Here is a 17,653-nt window from a genome sequence, read left to right as displayed (position 1 = left end):
GAGGGAGATAACATTTTCTTTTCTCCATGTTGCAGAGGAAAGTGCAAGAAACTTTACTTAGGGACTAACTTGCCCAAGGAGGCTGTTTCTACTTAACCCAAGGCTCTTGGTGGTTGGTTTATACTTTCCTACTCAGTCTCACTGTTCCTTGTGGTAAGATGCTGTCCTGGCAGCCTGCATGCAGCAGGGCATGGAGCTGCTCATTCGAGAGAGATAGGAAGGGGGACAAGCTGCCTCCTATATACCACAGCCTCAATCTGATGGCTAAGACACGTGTCAAGCCCCTCAGCTTCCCCAGTCAGCTGCCATGAAAGCTGGTGCCCAAGCCCCATAGCCTGCCCCATGGGAACTTGAGAGGTTGCCATTAAAAGTTCAGCAATGAACTCGATGCAAGAATCACTGGGAGAGGTTCTCCGGCATGTATGATGCAGGAAATCAGAGTAGATGATCCTAACGGGTCCTTCTGGCCTTAAAAATCTATAAATTTAGTAACATTTACCACACCACGGTATCTCATATTGATCACTGCCGCTACCTAAGTACAGGGAAATACACGGTACCTCAGATGCTGCCAGGTGGGTAAACGCCAACCATGTAATAGTTACAACCATTTGATTCCCTTTGCAGACTCTCTATTCCTCATGCTGCTGTGGACACGGCCAGGCTGCAGAACCCAGCTGGCATTTGCTATTCTGGCCGTTAGAAAACCTGGCTCGTCACTGGAGAACCTGCACTCAGTTGAGCTGAAAGCCAGTGAGAGGCAGAAATCTAGAACCCTGAACAGGTCCCCAAACTATTGTGACTACACTACTGTTTTAAGAGAGCTATGGCTCTCAAGAATGGGCTGTGGTTATTCCTGTCTCCCTGGCTTTTGTGATAATAGAGAACAACAAATGAAGGCACGTTTACATAGAGATACTGAATATGTATCCATAACCAGCAGGAGAGGGGTAAGATTCAGGGCTCAAGTCCCAAAGAGTTAACTTTCGCAGCATAATGTACTTTGGGTGTGATCAAACTGAACTAATGTATGCAAACTGCTAATATATGCCAAGTACATTGACATTTGATGTGTGCCAGGTTCGGCATCATAACAAGACATGTAGTTCCCCTGTTCTTGAAGCGCCTCCAAGCTGTTGGTGTAAACATGCACCTTTTGCCAGAGCCCAGGCAGCTGGTGTAGGATAATAACTGATGCTTTGTGGGGAAGTGGTGTTTATGAAGAATGTGTACCAAGAAACCTGCAGTTAAATACTATCGCTAGACAGGCCTGGAGACACATGTCCAATTATAGCCCAAATCATTTCACTCATCCATACTGCAAAGCCAAATTCTGTTCTTATTTATCTTATTGGGAATCCAGTGTTAACTCTATTGGCTTCAGCAGAGTGATCCTGGATTTACACTTGGGAATATGGCCCAGGAGCTGGATGTATTTCATTTGCAAATAATTTAAAAAAATATTCTCCTCCTTGGTTAGTTGAACAAGTGCCACTTTCAGATGAATGCCTGCAGCAGCAGTATGATGTTTTGTGAATTCTATGCGTGTGGGTATAGTTATGGGGCAGAGGGTGAAGCCAGGAATGGGTAGAGCCTGGGTGAAGTCCACCCATGTGAGTCACAACCCTCGGTAGGTTGGCACTCAAAGAGGTTGGACCAGTGGCTTAGCACTGCGGCTTCATCTCTGACACGGAAGTGCACTGATTCCCAAAACTGGTCAAAGGAAGCAGCTGCTACTTTTGTCACTGTTGAATACCCGGCTAGATAAACCCTTGGTCTATTCCACTGTGGCCATTTCTGTGCGAAATTGAACACATGCATCGAGTATGCAAGCGCGAGTATGGAGGGAAGAACAGACCTGGACACCTGGGCCATGCTAATGCAGGAGAAAGAAAACATCAGGGGACTCTGTGAAATATAAATTGGCATTTTACCTTTATTTGACTTATATCCTAAAGGAGCCGGAATTCTGGCCCTTTTCTCCCCTAAAGTAAAGACTGGAGGATACACACACTGCACGCCGACAGGACACAAATAGAGACAACACTACAAAGCTGTGGCAACAAGCCGACCAAATCCGTACAGTGCACTCAGCCTGCTACCATTCGCCTTGTCAGTTAAACGGCAAACACCTCCCCTCCCAGCTCCAGGCCTGCCACCGCCACAGGAGATGGGGGGTGCCGTTGTCCTGGGCCCAGGTTTAGAAGGGGAATGGGACCACCGACACCACAGTGCATAGCAGCCGCAAAGGGCTTTCCCCTCTCACACTCGGGGGGCTAGGTGAGGGTGAGGCACTAGGAGGACCTGGAGAAAAGAGGAGTGGAGGAAAAGTGGAGGGATAAGAGCAAATCGGTGACACGCTGAAAGGAGACAGGGTAGGCAGATGCTATAAAAATGGAACGGGAGAGGAGTATGAGGGAAGAAGGGGTGAAACGTGGGAACTTCCCGGTCTTGTCCGAATTCCTGTCAATCCTGGCTGCGGCCCTGCCTAGCTCCTCGCTGGGAAAAGCACCCAAGGGAGCAGCACGATGAAGGTACAGAAGATACGTAACACAGTGACACCACAGCGAGGCAATTCAGGGCCGGCCTGCTCTCTCTCTCCCTATCCCATCGGGGCTTCACACGCAGTATTTCCAAAAGCAGGCTAGGGAGGCCAGGAGAGAAAGAGAGATGTTAGGAAACAGTCTTGCAGGTGCAAGCTCATGTAAAACTCGACTGGAGGTAGGCAGCCGTCCTGCATTCTTGGCAGGGGGAATGGACTGAATAACATCTTAGATCTTGGCCTCCTCTAATTCATTGTATTCTTGGTTAATTTCCATGTCCTTCCTCACCGTCTCTCAGCCACACGAACAATTGCTCCTTGTTTTGCCCATACGGAGACTCAGGAGAGCAGTGACCTTGGCAAAGGGGACACGTTTTCACTATCAGCTTGTGTAATGTGGGCTGACTCACTCTGCAAAAAAAGGGGTTTCTGCAGAATTGAGAGCCGGGATGTACCAAATAACTCCAAATCCTCTCCTGACTGAAAAGAGAGGTCTGCTGCAAGGCTGCTTGAAGTTTCCAAATGGATTTTAGAAACACTTAAAGGATCCCTGGAGTGGTTCCAGTTGCTAAAATTCCTTTATACACGAGGACCTTCAACAGAGCTATTCCTTACAGCCTGGACTCCACAGTTCCTTTATGAACCAACAAGCTCTTAAAAGCTTCTGATTTTCCACCAAAAGGGACCAAAATAGGACCATTTTAGGATGCTGCCAAAGCCCCTTAAACTATCAAAAGCAAATGGAAATGTGGACAGGCAGTGCCAGTCAGCTCAGGCTAGAAGGAGATCCTGCTGCTAGTCAACAAGGCTGATTAATTAGCAGGCAACGGCAAAGCCCGTAGATGCCCAGCTGGTGACAATGGATGGCTGAGCTCTGTTTGCCTTGGGGTTCTCAGCATATCTGCTATCGCCCCCGGGGGTGCAGAGAGAACACCCTAAAGGGAGCAGACGGGCAGGAGGGCTACAGGCAGATAGATCCCAGGGGCTCACAGAGGCGGCTCTAAAACCAAAACCCACCACGTTTGTCAGGGTGTGATGGCAGCAGGCCCGCCTCGGCGTAGGCCTCCTCAGAGCCTTCCCCAGCCAAAAGCTCCTCCTTTAACTTCTCCAGCTGTTTGGAACAAGCACAAGGTTAGATTAACCTCTCCTGACCCACCCCCAGCCCTTCTCCCACGAGCCACCCACCCATCTATCACTGCATAGAGTGCTACCGCCTTATTCCTCTTGCCGCTGTGGCTTTGATATCCTCCCCTCATTTTCCACGCTCGTCTCCCGTTCACTTTGCCTTCGGGCAGCAGTGACCCTGTGGCACTGGTTTCTCTGGGGCAGGGATTCCATGTTAAGGGCCGTTCTTTCCCTCTTCTAGAGGCGAGGGCCGTCCGCGGCAAGGAGACTCTGTGCTTCTGCTCTGGCAACATAGCTCTCAGGAAGCCAGATCCTAATATTCCAGATCTCTGGGAAAGGTCCCATCTGAATCAGGGCACTGTGCTGGGACCCGTCTCTATCCCAGTCGCAGCTAGGTGTGATATAGTGACACATTGCAGAGGCAGGTTGGACTGAGAGTCAGGAGACCTGGGTTCTATTCCCAGATCTCCCATGACCTGCCATGTGATCATGGGTGAGTCACTTCCACTCCCTGTGCCTCAGTTTCCCCTCACATGCTTTCTCTCCTATCACAGGCTGGCTGGCCCTTTGAGGTAAGCTGAGCTCAGTCGTGCCCATGATTTAGCAGCTAAGCCTAACCAATGAACTTGAAACATAAGGGTGGATCTGTGATGGCAGCTGGTTGCAATTGACTTAATTAGCTGGGGAGGTGAAGCCAGGAGATTGCTAGTTAAAGCTGGGAACTCAGCAGAGGGAGGAAGACCCAGGAGGAAGGAAGAAGCAGGAGAGCCTGAGGAAGTCAGGCTGAGTTTCCCCATTGAGCAGAGTAGGTTCCTGTGGGGGGGATCCCTGAGATGTGGCCTAAAAGGAGCAGGGAGATCCTCAGAGGTAAGCTGCTGGCATGCCTGGTGAAGGGAAGCAGCGGGGCAGTCCTGCTGGGGAAGAAGGAAGAGAAGAGAAGTTCTGCAGGGTCAGGAGATGCAGAGAATTTCCGTGGCGCCCGAGGGGGCCAGAAGAGCTGCTAGTCTGGGCATTTGATTTGGACTTAAGTTGGATGGCTCTTTTGTTACCCTGGAAGGGGAGTGAACTGTCATGTGACGTGGCCGGAGGGCTGAGGCCCAGAAAACAGAGAGGGAGAGGGGAGAAGACACCGGCTGGGACTAGCCATCACAGCCACCGAACTGGCCACCGAGGGGTAAGAGACCAAGCTCCCTGCACTGTCATGTCCCTAGAGGTGAGGGCTCCTGCTTACACCAGCCTTGTCTGCTTAGACCCTCCGCTCTCTGGTGCAGGGACTGTCGCTCACAGTGGGGTGGATCACCCAGCAAAATGGAGACATGCTCCTGGCGTAGGCCTCGAAGTGCTACTGCGACACAATCATCATAAAGGACCTGGGAAAATTCAGATTAGGAGAAGGACTTTGTGCTGTGGTCCTGTCTCTAATCTGAACCAGTCCCCCCATCCATAGCTCCTTGGTGTGATGGGATTAAACATGACAAAGCAGCAGCTCCTGCCTCTGTAGCTAGTCCCTTCTACCTCTCCCCTGGGAAGGGTTTCCCTCTTCTGGGAACCTTTTTCCCAAGCGTGCCTTTCCAGATGCTGGCCCTTTAAATATGGCCGAGATGGGTCACTGTTGCAGCCTAAACAATGTTCTCTGCCAGCTTGCTCGCAATGCAAAGCTGATGGTGGACTCTCCATCACTGGCCTCTTTTCAATCACGATTGGATGTTTTTCTAAAATATCTGCTCTGGGAGTTACTTTGGGGAAGTCCTAGGGCCTGTACTATGCAAGCGGATCATAATGGTCCCTTCTGGCCTGGCAATTTATGAATGTATTTCTTCCATCAGGTGAGTATTTTAAACCCCTGCTGTGCTTTCCTCTTCCTCTTCCTGAGGAGACGGCCCGTTCTCATGCTGGGGCACTGAAATCGAGGAAAACAGGCCGGGGATCGCAACGTACCCACGAGTCCAGTCTGGGTATTATTGACACTCTAATGGCTTTTGTCCCATTTGCTCTGCATCAATGCATGCGCCTCTCACCTGTTCAAGTTCTTCAAATTTCTTTGCCAGCTCCAAGCCTGGAATAAGAACACAGGTAGTGTTAATATCTGTAATGCTTCCTGAAACCCCCATGAGAAGGAATTTCCTCATTCACCCTTTATAAGTGCAAGGCCTCTTTACCATTGCATTCCTACTTAGCCCTGAAAATATAGGTTAGTTGAAAACCCAACAGAAGAGTTGGCATTCCCTACAAGTTCTATAGGACTTTCCCTTAATGATAAATAAAAAAGGGGGCAGGTTGTCATGTTTGTTTTGTAACTTATAAAACATACCTGATGGGTACAAATATAACAGCTAAAATACGGTCATGTACTGGCCAGTGCCAACTCAGCAGCTCTCCATCACCTTGGATGGGCAAAAGCCAGAACAAATGGGCCTAGCCCCAGGCCCTGAAGGCCGGTAACTCAGGCTTTGTCAGATTAAAGCAACAGGGGAATCATGTGTCTGTGATTAAGTGACCAGAGCAGGAGAGAGCCAATGCAGTCTCCATTACGGTTATGCTGGAGAGCGTTGGTGCCTCCCAGCTCCCGTGTTTTTGATTATTGGCAATCACAGACCTTGCTGTGGCCGATCCACATCTAACCACCCTTCACTCAGGATCAATGTAAGTGAGAGGGGGTGTCCACCCCACACAGGCCCGGAAGGGGTTAAGGTGCCCAGGCAGAGCCAGGGAGCAGGGAGTTGATTGCTGGGCAGGAACACGCGGGGCCAATCAAGCCAGGAAGCTGGCAATAGACGGGCTGCTGCTGGGAAAGGGTCAGTCACTGCCTGGGAAGAGGGAAGAGTGTTTGAGCAAGGAGGGGAACCAGGAGTTGTTCGACGCAGGCCAGGAAAGGAGCAGTGAGGGCTGGGAGAGGAAAGCCCGGGACTATTGGGTGTAGGGCCCCTGGACTGGAATCCAGAGCAGTGGGTGAGCCCGGGTTCCCCTACCAGTCACCGGCATAGACCAGGCAGGGGGCAGTGAATGGGAAGACTGCCTGGGTCGCTGTGGGAGGGGCAGAGAATTGAAGGACTGTACCCCACAAGGGGGACACTGAGTGCCCCGGCCGGAGGGCTGAGTCACAAAGAGGACGCTGCGGTGCCTGGAACAAGAGAAGAGCTGGAGACGTGGAGTGATGGCATGTGACCACGGAAGGGTCGTCGACCTTGAGAGCTAATCCCCAGAGTGACCAGGAGGAGGTGCCAGACAAGCCACGAGTGGTGCACCCCGGGACAGTAAGAAGCAATTAAGCGCCTTGGTGGAGCAACATAGCTAACACAATAGAAAACACTGCCCAAGGGGCGAGGCTACGTGCAAGGCCAGTCAGAAGCTGAGCTATGTGGGCAGAGGTGTTTCCCTGGGTGTTCAGGGCAAACACGGCAGCTGTGCGTGGGGCCTGTCTACAGAGCCTTTGCCGGTGCAGCTCGGCCAGCAAAGCCCCCTACTGGAGATGCAGCTTAGGCCAGTGAAAGGAGTTCTGCGGGCCCAGCTACACCCCCTCCCCAAACGACATTAGATATGCTGCCAAAAGCACTCCCCTGTGGGTGTAGCTACGCTGAGGGCTTTTCCCCACCCCTAGATGACCTGGCAATGTCAGCAGAACTTTGTAGTGCAGACCATCCCTGAGAGAAGCAGAAAAGTGGCCAGAAAGCCAGGAGACATCCAGAGAAGCACTGATAACATGGCCTTGAGAGGAAGCCAAGAGACAGAGCTTCTTTTGGGCAGAGTGCGGGTTGGAAAGATGCATGGAACCGTGGGGCTGGAAACTATCGGTTGCTGTTTGTTCTTACTGCGTTCAGGGAAACAGGCCTTTGTACAGAAAATAGACAGGATTGCACCAAAGAAACGTCTGTTTCCACCATCAATTTCTTCCCCTAATAGAGACAACCTGCAAGACTCAGAATATTGGCTAACTGCTTGGGCCAAAAGGGGCAAGAAAAGACATAAAGCCAATGCATTATATCAGTCTCGATTTAAAAGACAGCATGGTCCAGTGGGAATTAAGAGAGCTGGCTTCTATTCCTGGCTGTGCCTCCTGTGACACCTTGGACAAATCCCTTTAAGGCTCTGTGACCCGCTTTTCACATCAGCGAAACAGAGACTGCAAAAGCACTCCGAGATCTAGGCATGAAAACTGCTGCCTAAGCGCTTACGATTGTTACTGCACGCCCATCCACATGTTGCGGCATTTCGGGCGTTTGCTTTGGCTCCGGTTCCCACAAGCCAGCGGGCTGGCCAAGGACTGCGGCATCCCGAAAATGAACAGCAGCTGACATTGGAACAGACGGTCTCGGGGGAGAAAAAAGGCTAATTTACTGATGACACTTTGCCTGGGTGGAAAGCCTCTGCCTATGCTTCCCTCGGAGATTAATTGTTGGCAGTTGCCCGGCATAAAATGAAGTCTGCCTCTAGGAGTAATAAATACACTGACCCATAACCCTGCTCATTTTTGAATGCATCCCATTTGTAAGCTGAATTCCTTCATTAGCAGAAGAACTTAATCGGTTTGCTTTGCAGGATCATTCAGCCATTCAGAACTACGTCTGCCTCACTGAGTTTAGCAGAGGTAAGGGTGGAGACCATTGCAGTCCTTGGGGCATGTTGTCCCTGCTTATCCCTGTGTTTTCCTGTTTTCATCTGAATTGTCACTGTGTAGAGAACACAGCACAGTCCTGCTCTGAAGACCTACGCTGCCGGTGAGAACCCATCCATTGACTTCAATGGGCTTTGGATGGGGCCCTCAGTGAGCAAATGTTATCTCATAAGTTTGAATGATGCTCCCTCCTTTTATGCCATGAGAAGTCTCACGATACCCTGCCGCATTCTGGGGTTGGGATCCTGCCGAAATCGACAGGAATGCCTGGAGCCCTTAGAATTACGCTCTCTGGTTTTTGGTCACGTCAGATCTCGCGGGTGGGATAACGCCCCACGTGATAGCTCAGTGCCTCCAGTCCCCGCCAAACCAGAACTGCAAAGGGACGGATCAGCAAGAAAAATCCCATTGGCTGAACTTTTCCCAACTTTAACAATGTCAGGTTCTGATAGGCATTCCCCCTGGTTCTTAGCTCATCCAGAGAAACCTTACTAAGCGTATACTCCGGCTGAGCCCGATCACCTCTTTGCTCTCTGTAAAGCAACTACCCTGGATATAAATGATGATCAACTATTTGTGTGAACTCCTGGTGAAGATCTTGCCGAAGTTTTAACATTCCAGCCAGACCCTGAGCTGCATCCGAGGGCTGCTAGTTGCAGCATGGGGGAGGGGCTGTCAAAAGTGGCTTCCCTCCCCTCGACCCGGGGCTTGCTCTGAGCAGGACCAATCTGCTGGCACAGGATAGAACTCTTTCTAGCAGCCAGGGATCGCTGGGGTGCAGGGACACTTCCGTCAGGCTTCCTGGTCACTAGCCATGCCACTTGTGCTTGCTACGGGGGCGTGGGGGGCTGTAGAAGCGTCTACGGCAATTCAGAGCCACCTGAGAATCCCCCTGTGCTGCAGGAGCCTCCGGGGGCCAGCTAAGATGGCTTCAGGTCAGACTTGCAATGGAAAAACAGCATCAAGTAACCCCAGTGTACCAGACGGTCTGATCCACTGCATGTAGGTGCCAATCCTACAGGGTGCTGAGCGGGCTCCACTCCCATAGCAAGCCTTGGTAATTCGGGTGCTCAGCCCTGAAGGATCAGGCCCTTAGTATTCAAATAAACAAAGCTCCCTCCAGGGAGCTGGGAGATGGGATCGATGAGCGTGTCGCCCGCCCCCTCACTTACTGCTGTCCGCTGGTTGCCTCCAGCCAAGGTTTTGGTTAAGCAGCAGAGTCATCAGCGCATCTTGGTTGTTGGTGTCTCCTCTCTCCAGAAACCCTGGGCTTTCTGCAGCACATAAAACACCTCTCTCAGGCTGGGATGCCGGGACGAATGGGTTCCCCAGCACAAGGCAGGAGGGAAAGAAATCGCTGCTGCATAATGGCAGGTTGGGAGGGATGGGGGGCAGGGAGAGGGAGATATACTGGGGGGGTGTCTCCCATGGGTGGGTGGGGGTTGCAATCCTCACCCCCAGCCCCAGCAGAGCTGCTTCATGGCTGCTACTGCTTCTAACAGGTCCTGGTCAACGTGGTCCCTCCCTGTTACGCGGAGGGGAGTCAGGCAGTGGCATTGCCCAGTCCGTCACCACTCACTGGGGACTCCCTCCCCCCTGGCCCCCCCCAGCTGCCCCCCCCAGAATCGCACTGGAGCTGGGGAGGAGCTGGGACTGCATCCAGCCTGTCTCCCCGAGACCAATACAGGGGTGATCCCTGGCACACACTTACTGGAGTTCCCTCCGGCCTAGACGTAAGAGCCCCACCTCTGTGCTTGAGATACACACAGCACAGGTGACAAAAAGCCTTTGTGTTCGCCCAGTCTAGGGCCAGCCACGGGGCAGCCTGGCCTCAGAGCTACTCCTGGCCGCCCATGGGGCCAGGGACTGTTCCAGGTGCCAGGCAGGGCCAGCCGGTATGGATGTCCAAGACATACCTTCATTTTCCTCGGAAAGCCTCCTGGGCTGACTCTAGGCCACCGGGGGGTTCCCTGTGCACAAGGGGAATCCTCCCAGAGCCTGTTAAATCAACTGCCTGCTGCCAGAAAGGGGACAAGGCCCTCTGTGAAACCCCCAGGCAGAGCGTTCTCTGTATTGCTCCCTTAGCGAGGGTGGGGAGTCGCTGCTCCCTGGAAAGATTCTCTCCAAACCCCACGGATCCACCAATATCTGATCACTGGACAGTCACCATAGACCAGGGCCGTACGCACCGAGACCCTGTAGTACTGCAGAGACCAGGACCTCGCAGCGCGGCCCAGCGGGTCTCGTTTATAGCCTGAAGCGAGGAGTCGGGCGCACAGTCAGCGTTAACTTTTGCAAGGCAAGCAGTGGGGACAATGCATGGAGTGTGCCCAGGCTCCAAACCCATTTCAGATCCCAAAGCTATGGAGGGGCTCATGTAGAGACCATAGATAGGCAAAAATGGTGCCAGAGGAACAGCACTCTTCTCTTCCTGATCCTCCAGGCTCCCGTTCCCTCCGCACATGGAGTTGAGGGGCAATCATTTTACCAAAGTGACTTCACCCTTATCTAACCGTGATGGTCTTAAAGCAAAACATACACACAGGGGCCAACCCATTATTATTATAGCTGATCTCATGGAGCCTAGTGGAGGCTTAGGAGGTGTGGGACGTCTGTTTAGACACAGCTGCATAAATCTGGGGGAGCTGAGGAGCTGTGCCTACTCTGATGATCATAAATGCTGGCCAAATTCGTCCCTGGCATGGTACCTTGACCGGGGTCACTGGGCCTGATCCTCATCTCAGTTGCAAGCTGGAATTAACCCCCTGAAATTTAGCGGAGTCACAAGGGGGATGTGTTTATCATGGTGAGTTTAAAGAGGATTTGGGTTATGATGATTTTGAGGCATGTTGGAGTTTGCTTTAGAAAAAAAATACAGATGCACAATCAAAATAAAAGGCATTATTACAAAACCAACCAGGCAGTAGAGGAGGAAAAATCAATTTAAAAGCAATGTTATTTTCCAGCTGATATTTGGCTGCTCGTTTCCCCCTCACAGGCTCTGTAACAAAGAAGATGAATGACACCATTTCCCTGCAGAATAAGTGCAAGCCAAGACGCACTTAAGTTACTAAAAAAAGAACAGGTGAAAAAGAAGCCACCTTGGCTAAAACGTCTAGTGCTGACACCTAGGACCTGGCAGGTCTTGTACGTTCTGTGTCAGGACCATCACTGGGTAATGCCAGGGCATTTTTTTCCCTAAGAGATTTTCTTTATGAATAGCAAGAGACATTCTCATCAGATGCATCCCTTCCGATCTGACACGATCACTGTTCAATGTGATGTATTATACAGCCAGAAACGGACATAGGGATCGTTATAGGTCACACGAATAGAATGAGGCCTCTCAGTCGCTCACATGTGTAGTAGAGTGAGGTAGTAATGGGTTACCTTATGTCCTTCCCAAGTGAAAATCAATGCTGTAGGGTTGTGTCAAGCAGAAAGGAAAATCCCCCAACCAACCAACCAGCAGAGATAAGTACCTACCTGCGTCATCTAGGCTGAGTTTCAGCTTACCTTGTAGTGCAAGAGGTTTTCCATGTGCAGACAGTATCGACAGCATTATGGAGAAAACAGTTAGGACCCCAAGGCAGTGCTGGACCGAACAGATTTTGTCCATGTTCCCGCCACCCAAAAGAACTCTTCCTTCACGCTCGATGGAGGACTTCAGTGCAACCCGGCTCCAGAGGAGCTCACTTTTAAAAGCCAGTGAATGTGCAAGGATTACAAATGGTCTTTGGAGGAGGGGGAGAAAAAAAATCTTCTGAAATATAATTCAACCTGTCAATATGATTCACTCCTTGGATAATGGACAGATCAACCCAGGAACAGACGTCATAAGGAACACGGTCAATATGTCTCTTATCTGACCAATCCAATGAATGTTCCCTCTCACACACACACGCGCGCATCCATATACAGGTTCTGTGACTCTATTACAGAAATGTATTCCGTGAGCTGGCTCGAAGGGAGCTTTGCAATTTATTATTGTACTCTCCCGCGCCTGTGCTAATTAACCTGAGATGTAGAAAGTGCCAGAATGGTGGAGGGGAAGACAGGGCTGTTCATTTAATTTAACTGATTGCTGGCACTCAGGTGCATTGCTCCATCACAATAACTTTGTTGAGCATTGGCTTTATCATCAACTGGAAAAACGCTGCATTTGATTGCAGGGTAGAGTTTAGGCTGGGGGTAACATTTGACATCCGATATGAAATTCAACAAAGAGGAGCCAGATCCCTTCAGTTTTGTCCATTCGGGAGAAGGAAGGGTGTTTGGATGATCCATTTTGTTGGGCAAATGCCTATATTTTATTAAGATAAAATGTGGTATGATGCACTGTGCAACCTTTCAGTGTCTGTTTTAGGGGTCTGGCTCCATCTTGTTTGGCTTGTATGTATTGCCTTCCAAGCTCTCTCAGTGACCTGTTAGTAATTTTCTACTACAACTTTATGATACCAAGAAAGATGCTGCAAGAACAACCGTCCCGGTAAAACTCTGTTCTCAGCCCCTGCTACGTCCCCCGAGTGACGCTGCAAAGATGAGCTGCAGAACTGAGTCACTCACAGCCTGCGCTCGCAACAAGCTGATGTGGACGCACGGTGCCACTGACTCACCTGATCTTCTTGGCTGCCGCACACTGTCCCGAATTGCCCATCTCACTCCGCCTCATGCTGCCTGCAATTAGCATTCACTGGAAGGCAATACTGACTTGGAGTTGGGATTTCTGGGTTTTGTTTCCCAGCTCTGCCAACGACTTGTTGCGTGACCTTGAACAAGTCACTTGTGATGCCCCAGCTTACCCAGCTATACAACGAGGACTAAACCAATTAATGCTGGTGAAGCCCTTTGAGATCTTTAAGTGCAAGGTGCTATTTAAGTGCAGAAAATGACAGCGGTTGCTCATGAGAATGAGTGACAAATAGCACTGGCTTCTGCTAGACATAGAGGCCTGACCCCACAAGATGCTCTTTTGCAAGGTGCCAGTGGGCCTCAGCTCCCACTGAAGTCAATGGAAGTTGCATTGACAATGTTCAATGCATCCTTGCAGAATTGGGACAATAGCACACGAAGGTCGTGTAGTGCACATTTCCCTCTTGATCTTGATTTGCTGCACCCCTGCTTGCTATACCACTGCCCAGGCTCACCTGAGCAGACGTGGGCAATCGTGCTGGATTGCACTGAAGTTCTGTGATGGGAAGGGCACGACTATAGCTGGGATGACAGCATCTTTATTTTCAGCTGTGTCCTGTCCCAATGCAATTGATCTTCTAGGGCATGTGCAAACCATTATCCTCTAGCCAAATGAGGTGCAACACGGAGGGGAAGGATAGCTCAGTGGTTTGAGCATTGGCCTGCTAAACCCAGGGTTGTGAGTTCAGCCCTTGAGGGGACCATTTAGGGATCTGGGGCAAAAATTGGGGATTGGTCTGGGGGTTGGACTAGATGACCTCCTGAGGTCCCTTCCAACCCTATGATTCTCTGGCTTTGACAGGACTATAAAGCTAGAGGGAAAATAAATCTGTCTTTTGGGGTGTTGACAGAAGGTAGTGACTAGGCTGATTCCCAGGACCAGAGAAGCTGAAAGTTATCCTGCAACTCAATTATGATATGAATGTGTTTAGCATCTTATTAACTGGCCACCCGGAGGCCTAGATTTCAAACAAGGACAATGTCAATTACAGCTGGTTGAATTTATTTTATTTTATTTTGGTCAAAAAGTAATGTAAATGAAAATGACTTCTGGTCAAAATGGAGATACTTCATTTTTGATGAAATTTTCTGAGTTTGTTTAAATGAAAATTACCAAAAGCTGAAAAAAATGTAGGTTTTCAATTTGGAGTTTTCAATAACAAACAAACAAAGAAAAACAACCTGCACAAATCTGAAAAATTCCTGCAAGAAAAATTTTCAAAACTTCCTGCAAAATATTGGTATTTTCCCACTAGCTCTAATTCTGATCTTTCAGAGACCAAACAAACCAGGACTTTCTCCATCATCAGAAGTTAGTGCATCAGCTGAGTGTGATATCTATCCCCTCACTGCCTCTGAAGCTATTATTCCATTCAGACATGAGAAATCCCACATTATCCTGGGAGCATGTCCCCTGATAACACACAAGTTAGCATATGTCACCAGTTTGCCTAAGATCAGTTTAATATATAACAAGTGATTCTCAGGCTGAAATAGTACTACCTTAAGCAGGAACTCACTGTGGATGTTACAACCTTATCAATTATAGGTCAGACTCAAACCACCCTTTTAGAGGGAAGGGTCAGCTACAGAAACACTTGCGGCAGCTGGTTTCCTGGCCCCCTCTCAGCTTGTCTCCAGACCTGGGGTAGAACTGAGTCTTGTATTGATATCAATGGTGGCTGCTGCTCTCCTGGTGATAGGTCTGAGTAAGGTGTCTCTGCTGAATCCATTTGTCAGCAGCCCTTGGTACCAATGAGGCTTTGCTGACGTTTTGTAGTATCTTGTAGAAGGATGCTGGAAAAGCTCCTCGCTGGGGTTTGCTCTTTCATTGCAGAGAATTCCAGGGAGGTAGCACTGGGCTGCTACGACTGTTTAGTTGCCCAAAGTGTCCTTGCATCTATGGTGCCACCTCTCCAACATTGGGCATGTGGGGTCTGGTGCTGCAGTGTGATCACAGTGCGGAGCATGATCATTCTGCCGGGCTCGGATCCTACAATGTCAGGTGTCTGGCCAAATGAAGGACCTGGGTGAAGGTGAATGGGCAGCCAGATATGATGAGACAGATATGAGACTGGCTGGTACAGAATGAGGAGGGATCTAGAGGAGTGGGAGGGATCTGTACATGCCAGCCTGTTACCAAAGGTCCTATTGGGTTCATTGCTGCTGTGGGATTATTGGATGGCAGTGATTGGCCTTAATGAGAAGTTTCCCTGAATGAGGGCTGAATAAAAGGGACTCTGTGTTTGGCTCATTCATCCAGCTGGGAGAAGCTTTGTCAAGTTGCAAAATGTTGACAAAAAAATGTCATTGACATTTCAATTAAATGGAAACAAATTTGGATGAAATATTTGCGATATTTTTCTTGTTTTCAAAATCAGCTTCAGTCGTCAATAATGTCTTGCACGTCATCTGTTGAAGGACTGCCTCCTGTACTTGCAGGCAGCTGGCGCCTAACATAAGAGTTCGCCAACTTTAATCTTCATGGTCCTAATCTGTCATGGCCACTTCTCATGGGCACAAGCTTGTGAAGCTGTTGCTAGCACAGCATAATGTATCTGGGGTCAAAAGGGAAATGAACAACAATGGACAAAACCCACCAGTCCATATTGTTGGGAATATGCAGACCAGGGGCAAGCTGGCTGGATGCCACTAACCTCAGAGGAGCTGCTTCAACATGCACCAGCTCTGTGTATGGACAAGGAGGTTAAGCTCCTCAGTGTAATCCCACCTCCATGTCTTTATGCGTTTGGCTCGTCTCTCTCCGCCCCTTGTGCAGACCCTCTTGGTTCTTGTGTGATAAACCATTCAGTCATGATAAGTGCCATCAATGGAGCTTTGCCATTATCTTCAGCGGAGCCAGAATTTCACCCAGTAGCTACCGGCTGCAGGATCGAGTCTCCAAGTAGCCTAACCTCGGATTCATCCCAAAGCAGCATTCGCACCTTTGGGACAAGCATCAGTCAAAGAGAATTCAACACATTCCTCAGATAACTGCTAAGACATGCCACCAGCCTTGGACTGATGAGAGGGAGAGAACGTGGAGGGGCCGCTTCACACAGCAGAGGTGGGGTTTGGAGAGAGAAATCCTGTCTTCACTGGCACCCGGGAGGCTCTGAAACCCTTCAAAGCTCCGCGTGGGTTCCAGGTGAGCCGGAGCGGCGTGGGCTGGGCTTGCTCCGGCTCCTGTGTTCTCCACTGAGCCGCCGCACGCTGGATCCTGGTGAAAACACCCTGCTGAATGTGCACCTCCCGAAAGAGTCTTCCCGTCCAGGACATGTCATCGCTGCGTCCCCCAGGCCATAGCTAATGACAGTGGTCGGCTGGCGTCACTGGCCAGGGGAGAAGGACGCTTCAGAGAGACATTGGCCTCATGCCCACAGTTCCTCTGTTCATAGAGGCGGGGGTGGGGGTGTGGGGAACGTTGCCCCGGAGCAGGGCCACTGTCAGCTTCACTCATTCTTTCCACTGGACAGGGTCATTCATGTAGCTTTCTCCTCCCGTAGGGCCAGACTGCCCCCTCTGGACCCCAGTACTCCTCCTTCTCCCCGCTCACCCGGTCAGGTCCTTCCTCCCCCCACTCACTCCAGTGCACCTTCCCCTTCCCCCCGGACTCCTCTTCCCACGTGCCTCGCTCCATTCAGGCGTCTCCCCCACTCCTCCTTTCCCAACTCCCTTTCCTCCAGACGGGTTCCCTCCTCCCTGCTTGGCCTGGCTCCTCCCACCATGCCAGGACTTTGCCCTCTCCCTGCCCAGGCTGCCTCCCCACCCCGCCCCACCCAGCCCCACGTCCTCACCCGTAGCTATCCAGTCAGAGTCAAAGGGGAAACAATGGAAAATCCCCTTCCCCCTCCCAGCTGGACACAAGTGTCTCCTCCTTTCACACACATTCAGCCCCCCCGCAGGCACGGTGCCCCCCGCCCCGTGGAAGGGGGCGAGTCTCTGAGTGAGGGAATGAATGGACCATGCCTGTAAAACACCCCTCCGCACACACACGCTCCCTCCTGGGAGCAGCCCTCAGTGGGGCAGGAGCTGTAGTTATTAGAAAATTAGACTTTCTGTTCCCCGGGGGCCGGTTAAAGCCAGTCAATATTTATGAAGCTTTTAATCTGACTGATGCAATTTGTTCCTCCACTACGTGCTTGTTGCTCAGCTCAAAATGACTATAAAATTAGACACTCTGGGTTAACTGTCTCCTGGCAAGCTCTGCTAAGAGAGGTGGAGGGGAGGGGTCCAGGCTGCCCACACGCTGTGGGTCTTGTTCACCGAGGTAACTAACACCAACTAACACTGAGGGAAGGACCTGCCGGCTCCGCACAGGGGTGAGGCATACTGGAGAGGAGCAATGCCTAGTGGTTAGCACAAAGGAGTGGGACTGAGAGGAGCTGGGTTCTCATCCTTGCTTTCTCCCTGACTTGCTGTGCGTTCTTGGGCAAGCTACTTAACCTCTGCCTCTGCTTATAATGGTCACAGTGATGCACACCTATGCCCTGGAGGGTAATTACCGTTGATTAAGTGCTTTTAGATCCTCAGCTGCAGGAGACAATACAATGATACAAACGCACTGGAATTTCAAGAAGGCCACCCTGGTTACAGGCAGAGCAGCTGTGCCAGCTACCCCATCAATGTCCTGACCTGGAGGCATCTCCTCTATGGGGCAGAAGGGGCATGGGCATCTCTAT

General features: G+C 50.6%; 1 protein-coding gene across 1 annotated transcript; it reads right to left on the bottom strand.

Annotated features, from left to right (window-relative positions):
* Window positions 1-2,564: 2,564 nt before the first annotated feature.
* Window positions 2,565-11,913, bottom strand: UTS2B (urotensin 2B). The gene is made up of 5 exons (XM_073358730.1): window positions 11,796-11,913; window positions 9,452-9,553; window positions 5,686-5,723; window positions 3,560-3,653; window positions 2,565-2,644 (listed from the first exon to the last, which is right to left on the bottom strand). The coding sequence occupies exons 1-5, from the start codon at window positions 11,896-11,898 to the stop codon at window positions 2,619-2,621; spliced, it is 363 nt and encodes a 120-aa protein (XP_073214831.1). The 5' UTR covers window positions 11,899-11,913; the 3' UTR covers window positions 2,565-2,618.
* Between the last annotated feature and the right edge of the window lie 5,740 nt (window positions 11,914-17,653).

This window comes from Lepidochelys kempii, chromosome 9, assembly GCF_965140285.1.
Source record: "Lepidochelys kempii isolate rLepKem1 chromosome 9, rLepKem1.hap1, whole genome shotgun sequence".
Lineage (NCBI taxonomy): Eukaryota > Metazoa > Chordata > Testudines > Cheloniidae > Lepidochelys > Lepidochelys kempii.
Note: the sequence above shows the minus strand (reverse complement) of the source record. Positions and strands in the feature narration are given on the sequence as shown.

What these genes read in the sequence shown, in the direction of transcription:
- UTS2B (XM_073358730.1), bottom strand. Translation starts at nt 11,898, where the DNA reads ATGGACAAAATCTGTTCGGTCCAGCACTGCCTTGGGGTCCTAACTGTT. An exon ending in GAGGCAACCAGCGGACAGCA is followed by an intron (nt 5,724 to 9,451) that starts GTAAGTGAGGGG and finishes TTCTTATTCCAG; the next exon opens with GCTTGGAGCTGGCAAAGAAA. An exon ending in AATTTGAAGAACTTGAACAG is followed by an intron (nt 3,654 to 5,685) that starts GTGAGAGGCGCA and finishes TGTTCCAAACAG; the next exon opens with CTGGAGAAGTTAAAGGAGGA.